General features: G+C 32.9%; 1 protein-coding gene across 2 annotated transcripts; it reads right to left on the reverse strand.

Annotated features, from left to right (window-relative positions):
• Window positions 1-631: 631 nt before the first annotated feature.
• LOC122572169 (odorant receptor 13a-like) lies at window positions 632-12,827 on the reverse strand. 2 transcript variants are annotated; one of them, XM_043736827.1, is made up of 6 exons: window positions 12,490-12,827; window positions 11,386-11,722; window positions 9,076-9,288; window positions 8,344-8,457; window positions 5,430-5,585; window positions 632-937 (listed from the first exon to the last, which is right to left on the reverse strand). In XM_043736827.1, exons 1-6 carry the CDS (start codon window positions 12,744-12,746, stop codon window positions 914-916), a joined length of 1,101 nt encoding a protein of 366 aa, XP_043592762.1. In that variant the 5' UTR covers window positions 12,747-12,827; the 3' UTR covers window positions 632-913. The 2 variants fall into 2 exon arrangements, with proteins under 2 accessions (XP_043592762.1, XP_043592761.1); XM_043736826.1 differs by lacking the exon at window positions 632-937 and adding an exon at window positions 5,097-5,334.
• Window positions 12,828-13,706: the final 879 nt, after the last annotated feature.

Genomic DNA, 13,706 nt, shown 5'->3' on the forward strand with positions numbered 1-13,706 from the left:
GGACGATCGATGTATCGCCAGAAAAAAAATTGTACCATAACGTATGCTCATAGACAAATGTATGGTTGAAAAGTGCATTTGATTGTATTTTGGTGTGCACTCCAACGTGGTGTTCGTCTGAAAAAGATTTACATGATATGTACTTGTGTAATGTGTATCGTCGGTAAAGGTGAAATTAATTCTGAAAGTTTTATTGAAATACTAAGTGTTTGAGAAAAAAAAAAAATAATTACATATAAGTGATATTTTTGCATAACAAGTAAGAATCTAAGGTGTTAAGGTCTATCTACGTTGATCTCGCGTTTGTTCGTCCGATCGTCATTTTCATGAAATACGTGAAATGTAAAGTTGCATACCGTATCATTCCGATATTTCCAAGTCAGTAGCTCGTTGCATGACAAAGATTCATTGATTTTGAATGGATCGTAATTTGGAGCTTTTACCTCGTTAGATTAATTATTAATAGATCGCCATGGTCGCGTACATTGGTCTGGAAACTTGTGCGACGAGGGTGGTTCTAGAGAAGGAACGTTTCTTGTATTGTCCATCGCACAGAGCACAAATGTCGAGGTAGTCGAAACAATTGCAACAAAGTAACACGTTGTGAAAATAATTAAGTAAATTTTTTGTAATTTTTATGATACTTTATAAGTAGATGTACATTGTTTGTTCACAAGCAATTCTATTTATGGTTAGACGTATCCTTTTAAATATTAACTTTCAGTTTCATGATAAGCTGTGACGCGGAAATTGTCTTGATAATCTTAGATCCGTGCCAACTTGATCTCTTCCGATTCATTTGGTTTAATACGAGGGATTGCGAACAAACGAGGGTAGAAACTGCGAGCGAAACAGAAACCTCTGCTGCTCTGCTGAACATCTGCGATCTGACGCACACTTTTCTGCTTACTTTCTATCTATAAATCACATTGATACCCTGGAAATAAAATAAAATTTTCTCGCTTGATAAAAGTTAATAATTGATACTTTTAACACTTTCAGTACACTATAAGTACTTATATCAAGTACTTAACTGCGACAATAGTACGCGATTGTAATTATTCAGTTCAGGCACTTGTTTAAATGTAATTAGATTCTTATAGAAGATTGTTTACAAAAATTATGAATATTATATTATCTCCTAATGATATTTTTTATTTCCAGCATTTAATCTATAAATACAAATAACACCATTAAAAAATATGGGAACAAATGTCTAAAGTCCGTTCATAATTAAAATAATAATCACAGTATCACATAACGTTAACTTTTTCTTGTTTGTTTTAATTACTTTTATCGAACTTGTTGAATAGATAGTACATTTCTATTGTACGTGCGAGAGTGAGTAAGCGAAGAGCGAGCAGACACATGTATGCATGCCCTCCCTAGAGTGTATGTGAGCGTCGTAGGACGTCCAGGTCTCAGTTGAGACGAAAGAGCGATTAGAAGAAAACAAAGAAGCAAGCGAGTGTGTTGTCGAGTCCTTCAGAGAGTGACCTACACGTAGAGCTAAATTTAGACAATTTGTAAATAAATTTTAACTTTTTGTTCTCTCCAAATCCTCTCTATACTTCAACAGAACTTTTATACTTTTATACTTTTATACTTTTATCGAATTATTATATCTCTTCTTTCAACTAGCACTAAAAGTACAGCACGTGCTTTTTTTAAGTTACACGATATCTTCTTTAACGCAGTTTGATTATTTTTTCACGTGATCCATGTAGCTATAAAACGAATATAGGATAAGAGGAATACTAAAAAAAACATATTTCATTCGATCGCATCGTTTAACTTTCATGTACACCGACACAGTAGCTTCAATTCCCGTGAGGAAAAATGTTGATCTATGACCTCAGCATTTTTCAGTATCAATAGCAGACGAATAACCCATTAATTGAATGTGATACATATCAAAGTCACGGTCGACAAATCTGTCTTTGTATTTCCTCCTATTAGCTTTGACAGCATATTCACGAATGACGTTGTTGGAGCCATCGAAATATAACGATATGAACGATCGAATCTGGATCGAAAAAGGTTTGATTATTCACATATACGCTTAATAGTTAAAAAACTATTCAGACTATTTTTTAAATATCGTTAATGCCACTGTTCTCAATCTGTAACAAGAAAGTGTAGTGTCCATTTTATTCAACTGCACGAGCCAATCTATACTTGTGTGTCTCACAACTGAGCACTAACTGTGCTCCGCCTCGTTATATGTCCGAAAAATTGTTTAACAGATAAGGATAAGATTTATGTGAAAGAAAATGAAGAAATTATATAATTTCAATGGAAATCTCGAGGAAGGGTCTAACTAAGCACACTTGACACATTTCGGCAGAAAGCTGTTCTCAAGTTACATCGTTCCATAAATATCGAACCAAACTTGCTTTTCGCGTTGAACCACCGACGAGATACACGTCCGCGTTCATCAGTTCAACGTTACTTACATTCTGGTTCATAAGTATTAGGGCACTTCCTAAAAACTATAATCTTGCAAGATTACGACATGTAAAAATAATTATTGCGGTTAGGTAGCGGATATAATAGTCTAAGGTATTCGATGAAATAAGAGTTGTTGAAAGTTTTGATAATTTTCTAATGATCTTTGGAGTTCACTTAAAATCTCAAAAGTGTCCTGATACTTATGAACCGAAGTGTACAGCGTCTTTAGACAAACAACCTGCAATTTGGATATTTTGTAAAAGTAACTGTAGAACCACGTACTTTACTGTTGATTTAACTTTGATCAAAATGTGCTTTAGACAAGGGTCTAAGGATACAAGGTTTTCATTCGTTTCGTCTAGATGGAGATGCGGCGACTGCGATAAAGCGAATGTACTTTGCTTCTAAAGGGTTAGAGAATCTGATGAAATTCATGGCACATCTTACACAAGTAAGCGCATGTTCGACCAGAAGTCATGTTTCAGTCGTGTTGAAAACGGAAAACTTTCAAAGCAATGCTACAAAAGGACGAGAAAAAGGAAGACGGAAGGTAAATCATAAAAGTTTGTTGAAACTACGTGGAAGAACAGCAATGTATTAGAAATTGTGAGAGAGCTAACCGAGACATAGTTTCTCTGTAAAGAGTTTGGTAAAAATAGAGCAAAACCTTTGAATCTATGGTTTAAAATAAATTGCATGAAAATGTTCCGTACAATTTGTTTCATCGTTTTCTAAGTGTTTACATGATTCCGAAAAATCAATGGAATCTTGAATAGAGCGAAGTAGCCATATACGGAATATCGTTTCGTTCTTCGAATGTCATTCTCGCAAAATCAAAGGATTTTTATGAATATTCCATATTATTCGCTCAATTTAAGCCCATTTTTATATTTCTAACGCTATGAACAATTTTTAACATTGAATTAACATTGAGAAAACATTTCTTTTTTTTTTTTTTAACGTGGAGGAAATCCGCACGGACACGAGGCCGCTTCTGGGGAAAGCGGCGTGGTAGTACCGGACTCCAACCGACTAAAACCTCCACGATGGCCGTCCCGGCTGCGATCGAGAGAGGCCCGGGAACCGGTGCGGCGACACACCGGGCCCCCCTCGCGCAACATTGAAAAAACATAAATTGTACGTAACCCGCAATAACTAGGTAGTCAAATGTGGAACACCGATTCCAGGTACAATATTTTCCCGGAAAACAAACAAAAGATAGTTTTATTTTTTTCACTGATCAAAGAACGTTATGTGTTATAAAGACATTTTTGAAAAATTATTTCCAGTGATCGTATATCCAAGTGCAAAACTCTGCATCAGCACATTTGTTACACCGAGCCAGACACTTGATCCATATATCTCCATCAGAATACTGCGAAAAAAAAGTTCTTGGCAAAATAAACACTTGCAGAGCGAGTGAGTGAAACAGTCTATAGCCGTTTGACAGATATTCATTTGTCAGACTTTCAAAAATTCCCTGTTGGGTATGCTATCCCATATTTGGCCACTTTCCTCTATAGATATAAGCGACAACTGTTTAATGGTCACAGGCAATTATAATTATAATTATATATATAAATTACACAGTTTATCAATTCTTTAAGTATCACGGTTAAGATATTTTCAGCTTTTGAAATTGAGTTCTATTGCGTATATTCTAGATTCAAAATTTATCGTAGAAAAAGATCTTTACCGATATCAAATAAAAGTTATTTATTCCAAAAAATAGAACTAGCTGCACGGTATAGTGTATCTGCAATAAATTCTTTGCTAACTGATAGTTCAGGAAACAGAGCGGTATACAAACTAATATTACCTTTTACAACCACAATTTCTCATTCGAGGCGCAACGTGAAATACTACGTATCCACTGATCTTTGACAACAGATCAATTTTAAAAAATATTTACGATCCACGACGGTGTAGTAAATAAATCCATACAAAAAAGGGAAAACTGTTAAATTTCGGTTATCTAAACACACATAAATTTTTCTTACCGCAAAATTTCCGCCGTCGATATTTGTTACAAATATATTAGAAAAAAGACACCTATTCTTGCCTGCAAAATAATGATGATGGTGTCGAAATGTTCTAAGAAAACGACGGTAAAAAATTTGTTCTTCCTACGGTGTTTATCGTTCAAAATCACTCAAATTATGCCTGAAACGCTTCTTATGTCGCTAAAAACAAATACAGTGTACATTAATGTGTTAAATACAATGTGTTAACTTTAATCAACTATTTTCCTCGCACCATTAACACCTTTAGGAGCAATTATTTTGATATGAAGACTACGATGGAAGAAAACGATAAGTCGCATTTTCTATCTTTTACAGATAGTTTCACAGATTTACAAAAGTTTTTAAATTCATCATATTGTCAATTAGTCTCGTGTTATTAAAATTGTTCTCTTACTTGATTTTGACACTAAACACGTGTCCTTTTTCTATCCTTCTCATAATTCGAAAAAACAGTGCAAGATATTGCTTCTGTTAATACCAAAATATTGAAGGACATTAAAAATAAAGTCGATATTTACATTATTTATTGTCTGGACAAGTTTCACTTTTAGTTTCTTTATATTAAAATATGTCTTTCTTTCTTTTCTAATTATATAACGACATTGAAATAAAAAATCAACGGAAATGTACTTATCGTGTTTCTTTTCCGTGATCTTCATACGAATCTTCCACATTTTGCATTTTCTTTTGTCTTTATTTTTACATATACGGTATATCGTGACTTCCTGTACTGTAACAACTTTTTACTAATTAATTTAAGATATGTAAATTACGATAAACTATTCTATAGTGTTTACGAATCTCTTTCTCAAGTCATTGCAAGTAGTACCGATATGTACGATCCTGAAGCTTTCATAATCTAAAAGTGGAAAAAATGTTACTTCTTCAGCTGAATTATCGTCAATTTTCTCGTAAGTATTTCAAATGACAAAACACATATTATAAACAGCTTACAGCCGCAAACGTTGACATGGAAAGATTCGCAAATTTCCCAACAGTGAAGCTAAATCCTCTTTGAGATCTTAATATCACAGGTATTAAAAGTCGGCTTTTGCTTGGATGTGTATCGTACCAAAGAAATCCATATGCAGTGTCCGCGATCAATTTACTCTAAAACGAAATGGAATTTTAGGAATAAGATATCAAAAAATAGGGTAAAACGGAGATTATATACCTCTATACGGTTATACACCTAGTTAACGTCTTTGTAAAATAGACCATATGTGTATATGCGTGGAGAATATTTACATATTACGGTCGACATGTCTTCAGTTTCTTTTTCAACTTGCAATTTTAGATTCATAACTCAAAATTGCACAGCTTTGTCATTATAATTAATGAATGCGACGTCTCACGAAAGTATTCTACTTACCACTTTTATGAGTACATTTCGCAAGTTTCGTTCGCAATGTTACGTAGTTTACCCACGATTATTGTAGTTATAATAGCAAAATTAAAAAGTAATCCGAAAATGTATCTGGAAGTTACAAGACATTCATTGCAGACATACGCTTGTTGAACAATTAGTATACATAGTATAGCACGAAAAGTATGTAGTAGCCGTAGACATGTGAAGGGTCAACGGGAAAAATGGGGAATGTCGAGCTTTAGTATTTCTCAAAGAACGAAAATTTATTTTTCGATTATAATGTCACAATTTCATATTTCCTCGTAGACATTATATCAAAATAAGGCAGCTTATTTTTCATTTTATACCCCGTTTTACCCTATATGAGATACTTGTATTTAAAAAAAAAAAAAATACAAATATTGGAGATATACTAAAACAAAATACGCTGGTGTGGCAATTAACGCTCTTACATGCATCATCACGTTGAAACCTATGTTGGCATGCTTATTATTCGAATTAGCAATTCCGTTAATTTAATTGTGCAACTAGTACTTGAGGTTTCGAGTACTTTTATATTGCTTATATTATATGTGACGTACTATAAATTAAAAAAGTTGACATACACAACACTTCAACAACAATCGACTTATTAAAGGTCATAAAAGATAAGGAATATCAAACTTGTTATTAAATATATGATCTACAACACTGCAATTTCATTTATAGCCAATGTCAACGATCAGTGTGTGTCAATTTTATTATTATTTTTATTATTATTATATGTAATATAAAATTATTTACTGTACTATTATTTTGCGGCTTGGATAAATGAACTTTTGTTACCTTTTCTCGCTTATTTTTATTATATCTTTCTCTCGTGATTTTACTCACATAATAAGCGTCAACTAAAGTTCCAACTCGACTTTAGATGATATTTTATAAACAATAAATCAGGACAAAAACTGGAATTATTCCTTAGAACATATTAATTAATTTATTTATTAGCTTATAGTTCAATATTAACTAGAAACTGAAAAGGAAAACCAAACACGAGCGTAATAACCAGGCAGGAGATCAATAAACTTCTCCAACTCAGAAAAATGATAAATTAATACATATAGAGAAGATAATGCATATATATTATATGTGTATAACAACAATAAAACATTATATTTATATCTTCCGTTTATTTGGCTCTACTTGTGCTTATACTTTAAAGAAATTCAAGCTGATCTTCAAACCTCCGATCGAAAAATAAATATTTAAATTTAATCGTAAATTTAAAGTAGCTAGCTGTGAACCATCTGTCACTCATATATACTCGTGTATTTTCGAACATGAATTTATACACACACAAATGTAATAAAATGTAGTAGAAAATAAGTAAAATATAAGTCTTAAAATTCACCAAATTATTGAAAAAATGTACGATAATTATGCGAGAAAGATCACATTTCTAAAAGAAACAACTTTATTTCAATCTCATTGAGATATTATAGATTATCGCAGTACAAATTTATCTAACTGTTGTCACTCTTAAAATTTACCGACTTACTGTGCCTCTCGATTACCATGTCCTCGTAACTATATTAACGTGCTAATTAACATTCGCCAATTGCTTCATTATCATATGCAAATCGTATTCAACAATGTTTGGAAGGCAATAACCAAGTACGCAAATAAATTAATAACTAATATTGCTATACAGGTTACCCGTAAAATGTACTTTCCAGTTAGTGGTGTATAATACCCTATAAAAAAAGTAAGTAAAGAACAAACAATGTTTTGAACAAACAAACATTACATTTGAAAAAAAATTGATTTTAAGATGTACATGCATTTAATATTATCGATAAGATCGATCAGATTGACAGCTTGTGTCAATGACAAGGCACTGATATATAGTACAGATTTAAGAATAGATAAAAAACTACAACATTCAGAATGTTTATAATGTTATAAACATACAAACGAAGAGAAAAATATGTACTGCAACATTTTGCTTTCAAAGTAATCCTGGTCGTGGCATTTTCGAAAGTAGATATATATAGTTGTTAGAAATTTATATTTTATGCATCGTTATTTGTGAAGGAAGCTGTAGATTTCAACTGAGAATCAAAGAGTTCAAGTAGGTGATACGTAATCAAATCGAACGTCTATTCAAAGCCGAAAAAGTAGGATGTACGATAAAAATGAAGATATTTCATGTTAATAATCTATGTAATGATAAAAACAAAGATAACAAAACCTCCTGTATACAATGATAATTATGTTCAACTATATAAGTAGAAGATATTGGAGAAGCTTATTGCATATTGCACTCTTATCGTTAGATAATGTTTAACAAATTAGTATTTTCTAAATTAATATTTGTATTATAAAAACGACATCGTATTTATGTATTATAAAAGTATCATCTAACATAGACCATAATATCAATTATCATTTCGTTACGCTATGCAACGCGTGGTAATCGTACAACCAGAGATTTGGTATTTCGGTACATTGTTTAATAACCTTGATATTCAGGTACTCTCCAGCGAAGCAATATACAAATGCTTCCGAACAAACGGAGATATAGAATACAACGCATTTCATGAACATAGGGAATCCATTCTCAATATGTATTATCTGTAACACATAACGTCTCTTAAACTTCTTTTATACATACTGTATATGTAGAATGTTTTCGGCTGGTAGCACAATTTGAAACGCGATAAATTTACACGAATCAATACGTGGAAGATCCAGTGGAAGATGACATTTTTTCGTACGAGCCGTTAATTCCGAATAAATAGGAAATTCGTCAAGCATAGGTGTATTCATGTATAATCTCATCTACGTCTAAACTCACCTAAGTCTGTGTCTAAAATATCTTTATGGTATCCATATTGTTGTTGTGGATTTTAGATATTAATAGATAATAAGGAATGAACGATGAAATAAAGACTAGCATTTGATATATCAGTACAAGTTAATATAGCGTATACAGGACAAGCAAGAACATGTGGGAAGTGCGGCAGGGGCTGATTCAGCACGGTTTGAGTTACAGCTTATTTTGTAACGCTAGACATTAGTTAGTTCTATTGAAACTGGACCTGCTCGTTTCTAGCAATTTCTCTGAAGGTAACTATTACGACACAAAACAAGCTGTTAATTCAAAACAGGATCATATCGGGCATGTGTTTACACGAACTTTTCTCATTGTTACTGTCATTGTCATTTGTATCATACCAGTGTATTACTTACAAGCACTATGAGATAACCCAAGCAACAAATAATCAAAGTATTCGTCATAAGTTGACTAAGCGCTAGATAAGTAAAGAACTTTTCAATTTTCTCTGCAAATAAAATGATTTCCTGATGCCTGCTAATGAAGAACTTTAGTTGCTTTTCATTTTTATAAGGAGCTGCTGACGATGTCTGACACATAACATCGATTTGACAACCTACATGAAGTACCTAAAATGACGAATAATAATATAAAATTGTTAAATAAGACAACTCAAAGAAGTATACACTTTCAAGGCAAAATACTTAAACTTCAAAAAGATATTTCTACTCGATGGTTTACAAAGTTAATTTTTATTATTCGTATACTAATGTACTTGAACTTGATTAATTAGTAATTACCGATTGGATATGAATGTACAATCAGCAGGACGATTATTCTACGCGGAATAAAATTTGTCAGTTTAAGATTTCTTCAAGAAGATAGGGTTTAAACGTGTCTAGTTAAGAATTGGCCTAGTACATGCGCATATTAAATTTTCAAATTGATTTTTCTTCCAAACAAATGTTATTCTACATTTTCGACTTACCTTAACACGTAGAATAACTTCCTGCCGATTATTTTCTCCTGTCCAATCCGGAATTAGCCATGTTCAAGCATACTTGATAAATTTTCAAAATCGATTTCGGCCTCGAAGAAGAAGAAGAAGAAGAAGAAGAAGAAGAAGAAGAAGAAGAAGAAGAAGAAGAAGATTACACTTATTCTACATTTCTGACTTATGTTTCTACGTAGAATCATCCCTTAATCGGTTGACCACCTTATGCGCGACACCCTGTACATACAGGGTGATTCATTTTAACCGATCAACGCAAATATCTCCTAAACTATGGGTTATTTGAAGAAGTGTTTCAAATAAAACTTGTTCTCTTTCAAGCAGATCGTCCTATGATCACCCTGAGAATGAGACACCCTGTCTACCACATACATAGCTGTCGCACAATAGTTGAAAAAAATGGATTTTACGAAGCACATTACATCTCTCACACGGGGACATTACATTTCGTTGCATACGAGATACGAGCAGTCACGTGAGTTACAGTCATCAAATTTGACATCTGCCCACCGTTGACAGCAGGCAGCAAATGGTACAACATCGTCTGTCATGCGTTCGATATGGACATTGCCGTATTCTATCTATTCCTACGGATCTGATCATAGACCTGTCGACTTGTCATTTGTTTTTTACGAAATAATGGATAGCCTTTACAATTTCCAGTGTTATTTTTTACGTCCCCGTATCAAACTAGAAACGCAATCCTCCCGTGCAGCTACTCTTACGGCAACAAGACTTCCGAAAATTAAAAAGCCTCTAGCCAATCGACCTCGGACGAAGAAAAAGGGGTCTTTTCGCGGAAAGAATTCTCATCACGCCATGCAAAGGTCCCAATTACTTGCTACCTACGTTGGCACATCGGTTAAAAGTCGGTTATTTGTCATAGATGGAATTCATCAAACATCGATCGAAATATATGGAACGAGTTAAAAAGCTTTTCCTCCTCGGTTTGCAGTTTACTTTAAAGCGTATGAAATGCATATGTATTCTATATATAATCTTCCAGTAGTTTTGACTTTGCATTCTGCATTAAACACTTCCCCGGCTTGCGTTTTTTTCTTTTTTTTTTTTTTCATTTTCGATAATGTATGACTGAAAATCGAAATTTCATCCATCTTGTTCGTGTGAATATTTATTGCCTATTATATTGCCGAAATTTACAAAGAATAAACCCAAGCCGTGTTTCAAATCGATCCTTGCGACAGTGATTGTTTCAACACTCGTGCAACTACGATCCAAAGTGAAAGATCGTAAATGCCAGAAGATAGTTCACCGCAATAAGATAAAAGACTAAAATAAAAAACAAAACGTTTTAGTTGAAACATTCGTTTCAAAAACGAATAGTTTAGGAGATAATTGGGTAGTTCACTGTACATACATATACGTATATACATATGTACATCAGCATATGCAAAAGTTTCAAAATATTAGCTATTTCAATATTTAAAAAAAATCTTATCAAATATGTTGTTTATAGCTGATTTACTTAATAGAAATACTATCTTAAACTAAAAAACTAAACTAATAAATGAACAAAAACAATGAATGTCCACTTATGTTACCTTTTAATATTAGAAAATAATGTTGTTCTTATTTGATTCATTAAATTGTATTAAATGATTATTTTTAAAGTACGTGAAAATTAAATTTTATATTTTATATATTTATAAGCAGAATCGAACAATATTGAGAGAGTATTTATATTAATACTTACTATCATCAAAAGGAGACCTGAGAATACAGCAAATATAAAAGCTGACGATGCTTGATAAAAATATTGTACAATTACCACAAGCTCGAAAGTGGGCGATTTGCTAGTATCAAAGGGCAAATCCATTTTTAATAAAAGTTCTCGAGGTGTCGTTGCATTAACTCCTTCAGAAGTAAAAACTCCGATTACGTAAAAAACCGTGGATGCTATAGTGGTACTTATTATAATATTCGTCAAACGATAACACCAATGCGCTGTTTTCGATATTAAGTTATTTGTATCCATAACAGCATACGTTTGGCACTCTTCTTCCATGGTTGATAAAATACTGTGAAGCAGGCTGTGAAATAATATTTTGGATATAAATCCTTGTGTAATGCAACATGTATAATTAAACATTAATGCATTTGGTATTTAAATATCGTTACAAATGAGTACGTTATAAGCGAACTGTATCGACTGTAGTATAACAAATTTTACAAGCTAAATGTCATCATATGTAACGCAGTTATTAACCGTTATTTCATATAAAAAATTTAAAGTAAAATATATATTTTGTATATGATGCCACAAGTGCAAGAAATTTTGAAAAGATATGATTATTTTCTAAGTCGTTCGTTCTGAATTCTTCGTTATTTTATTACGCTGCTGAAAGTTAATATGCCCAGAAGAAATGCACAGCTCAATGACTATCCAAAAAGCAATTAGTTTAACTTTCACAAAGAAATCGATCCATTAAAAAATTGTGTTTTACTTAAAAAATTAAGTAACAAATACGACCAATATTTATTACGTAGTATATCTCTGTTTGTTCGCAGGCTTAGATTATAACACGATTATTTCTACAATGTGAAAAGCAAACATTAAATTTCGAGATAAATAAGTCGGACCCACGAAATTTGACGGGACTAAATTGTGAGCACGCTTATAAATTAAGTTAAATTACGAACTTGGCAGCTGTTTTAGCGCGTCAAATTCACGTGACTAACATTTGCCGAATCCCTGTGAATTTCCATCTTTAATACCTATTTATAGCGAGATGACAATTTTCTCCGGCAACGTACATCTAAATATCTGTCTGAAGAATAATGAAAATAAAACACTTACCCTTGATGTGTCCAAGCAATAACTAATTTTATACATACTAAACTAAACGGCAGGCAAATACTTATATTATCTATTATTTCTATAAGAGTATGAACTTTGTAATGCCTGATTATATAATTGTATTGGTGAGTCTGCCCTACACCAAGGACGACCATCCAGAAGAGTTTACACAAAACTGAGAGTGGCGCTCCTGGCCAAGACGCAGCATAATGAAGACCGTACTTCACGGACCGACTGATTGTATTAATCGCAGCCATTTCATACTAATTGATTGTTTCCTTCTGCTTCTACCGTTTGAAACCTTGACCTTTCATTGATAAAATTCCACCAAACGAGCTACTTTCGCATTCCATTCCACCACTATCACTAGACTGCGGATTTTTATACATTTAAGGGATGTTCAAAAGCAGAAAGATGCATAGAATGCACATAATACACTAAAATACACAGTTGCGGATAAAGGGAAGCTTAGTTTAGTAATTTTAGTAACTTTCGTAAAGCTTTTTTATCATATTGATAACAGTCATCTATCCTATCTGTGTTATACAGTGAATTTCGATTATTTGCAACGTATCGGGACTAACGTTTTTTGACCCGATTAAGCGGCTATTTCTATTATACGAATTGTCAGATACGTAAATACGGTAGTCAAAATTTAGCGTTTATTTAAATATTTGTAGAATAAATGTCTAATACGTATATACGTATTCTTCATGCAGAACTATTTTCATTCTTCGTCAAGAACCATCGATATGATTAATGTTTTCGTCAATGCAAGTCTTCATAGTCTCCCTAAAAAATCCAATTACAACAAAATGCACAACGTATTAAGAAAGATACGTGAACATCGTTGACACAATTTATATAAAAACCATGTTGTCGTATTTACGAACAGAAGAGAAACGCAAAACATAAGCAGTGCGTTTACGAAAAGATGGCAAGGTAGATAAATACATTTTGCCCGAAAGTGTCACGTTGCAAATAAGATCATATTGCAATGTAATAGATAGTGACAGAGAAGAGTAGTCTTCTTGTCCCTGCGCCCTGTGCTGTCCCACTTGCTATCTTTTGCATACATCATCTGTCCCAACTAAGCGACACGTTGCCCCAATTAATAGAAGACAACTAGGGCAATTCATTCCTTTAGGTTCTGTTCTTTCAGCATTGTCTTATATAAAGCGTTGCACCGATTAAGCGATGGCTCAAATAAGCGGAAT

Source organism: Bombus pyrosoma, linkage group LG10 (assembly GCF_014825855.1).
Source record: "Bombus pyrosoma isolate SC7728 linkage group LG10, ASM1482585v1, whole genome shotgun sequence".
Lineage (NCBI taxonomy): Eukaryota > Metazoa > Arthropoda > Insecta > Hymenoptera > Apidae > Bombus > Bombus pyrosoma.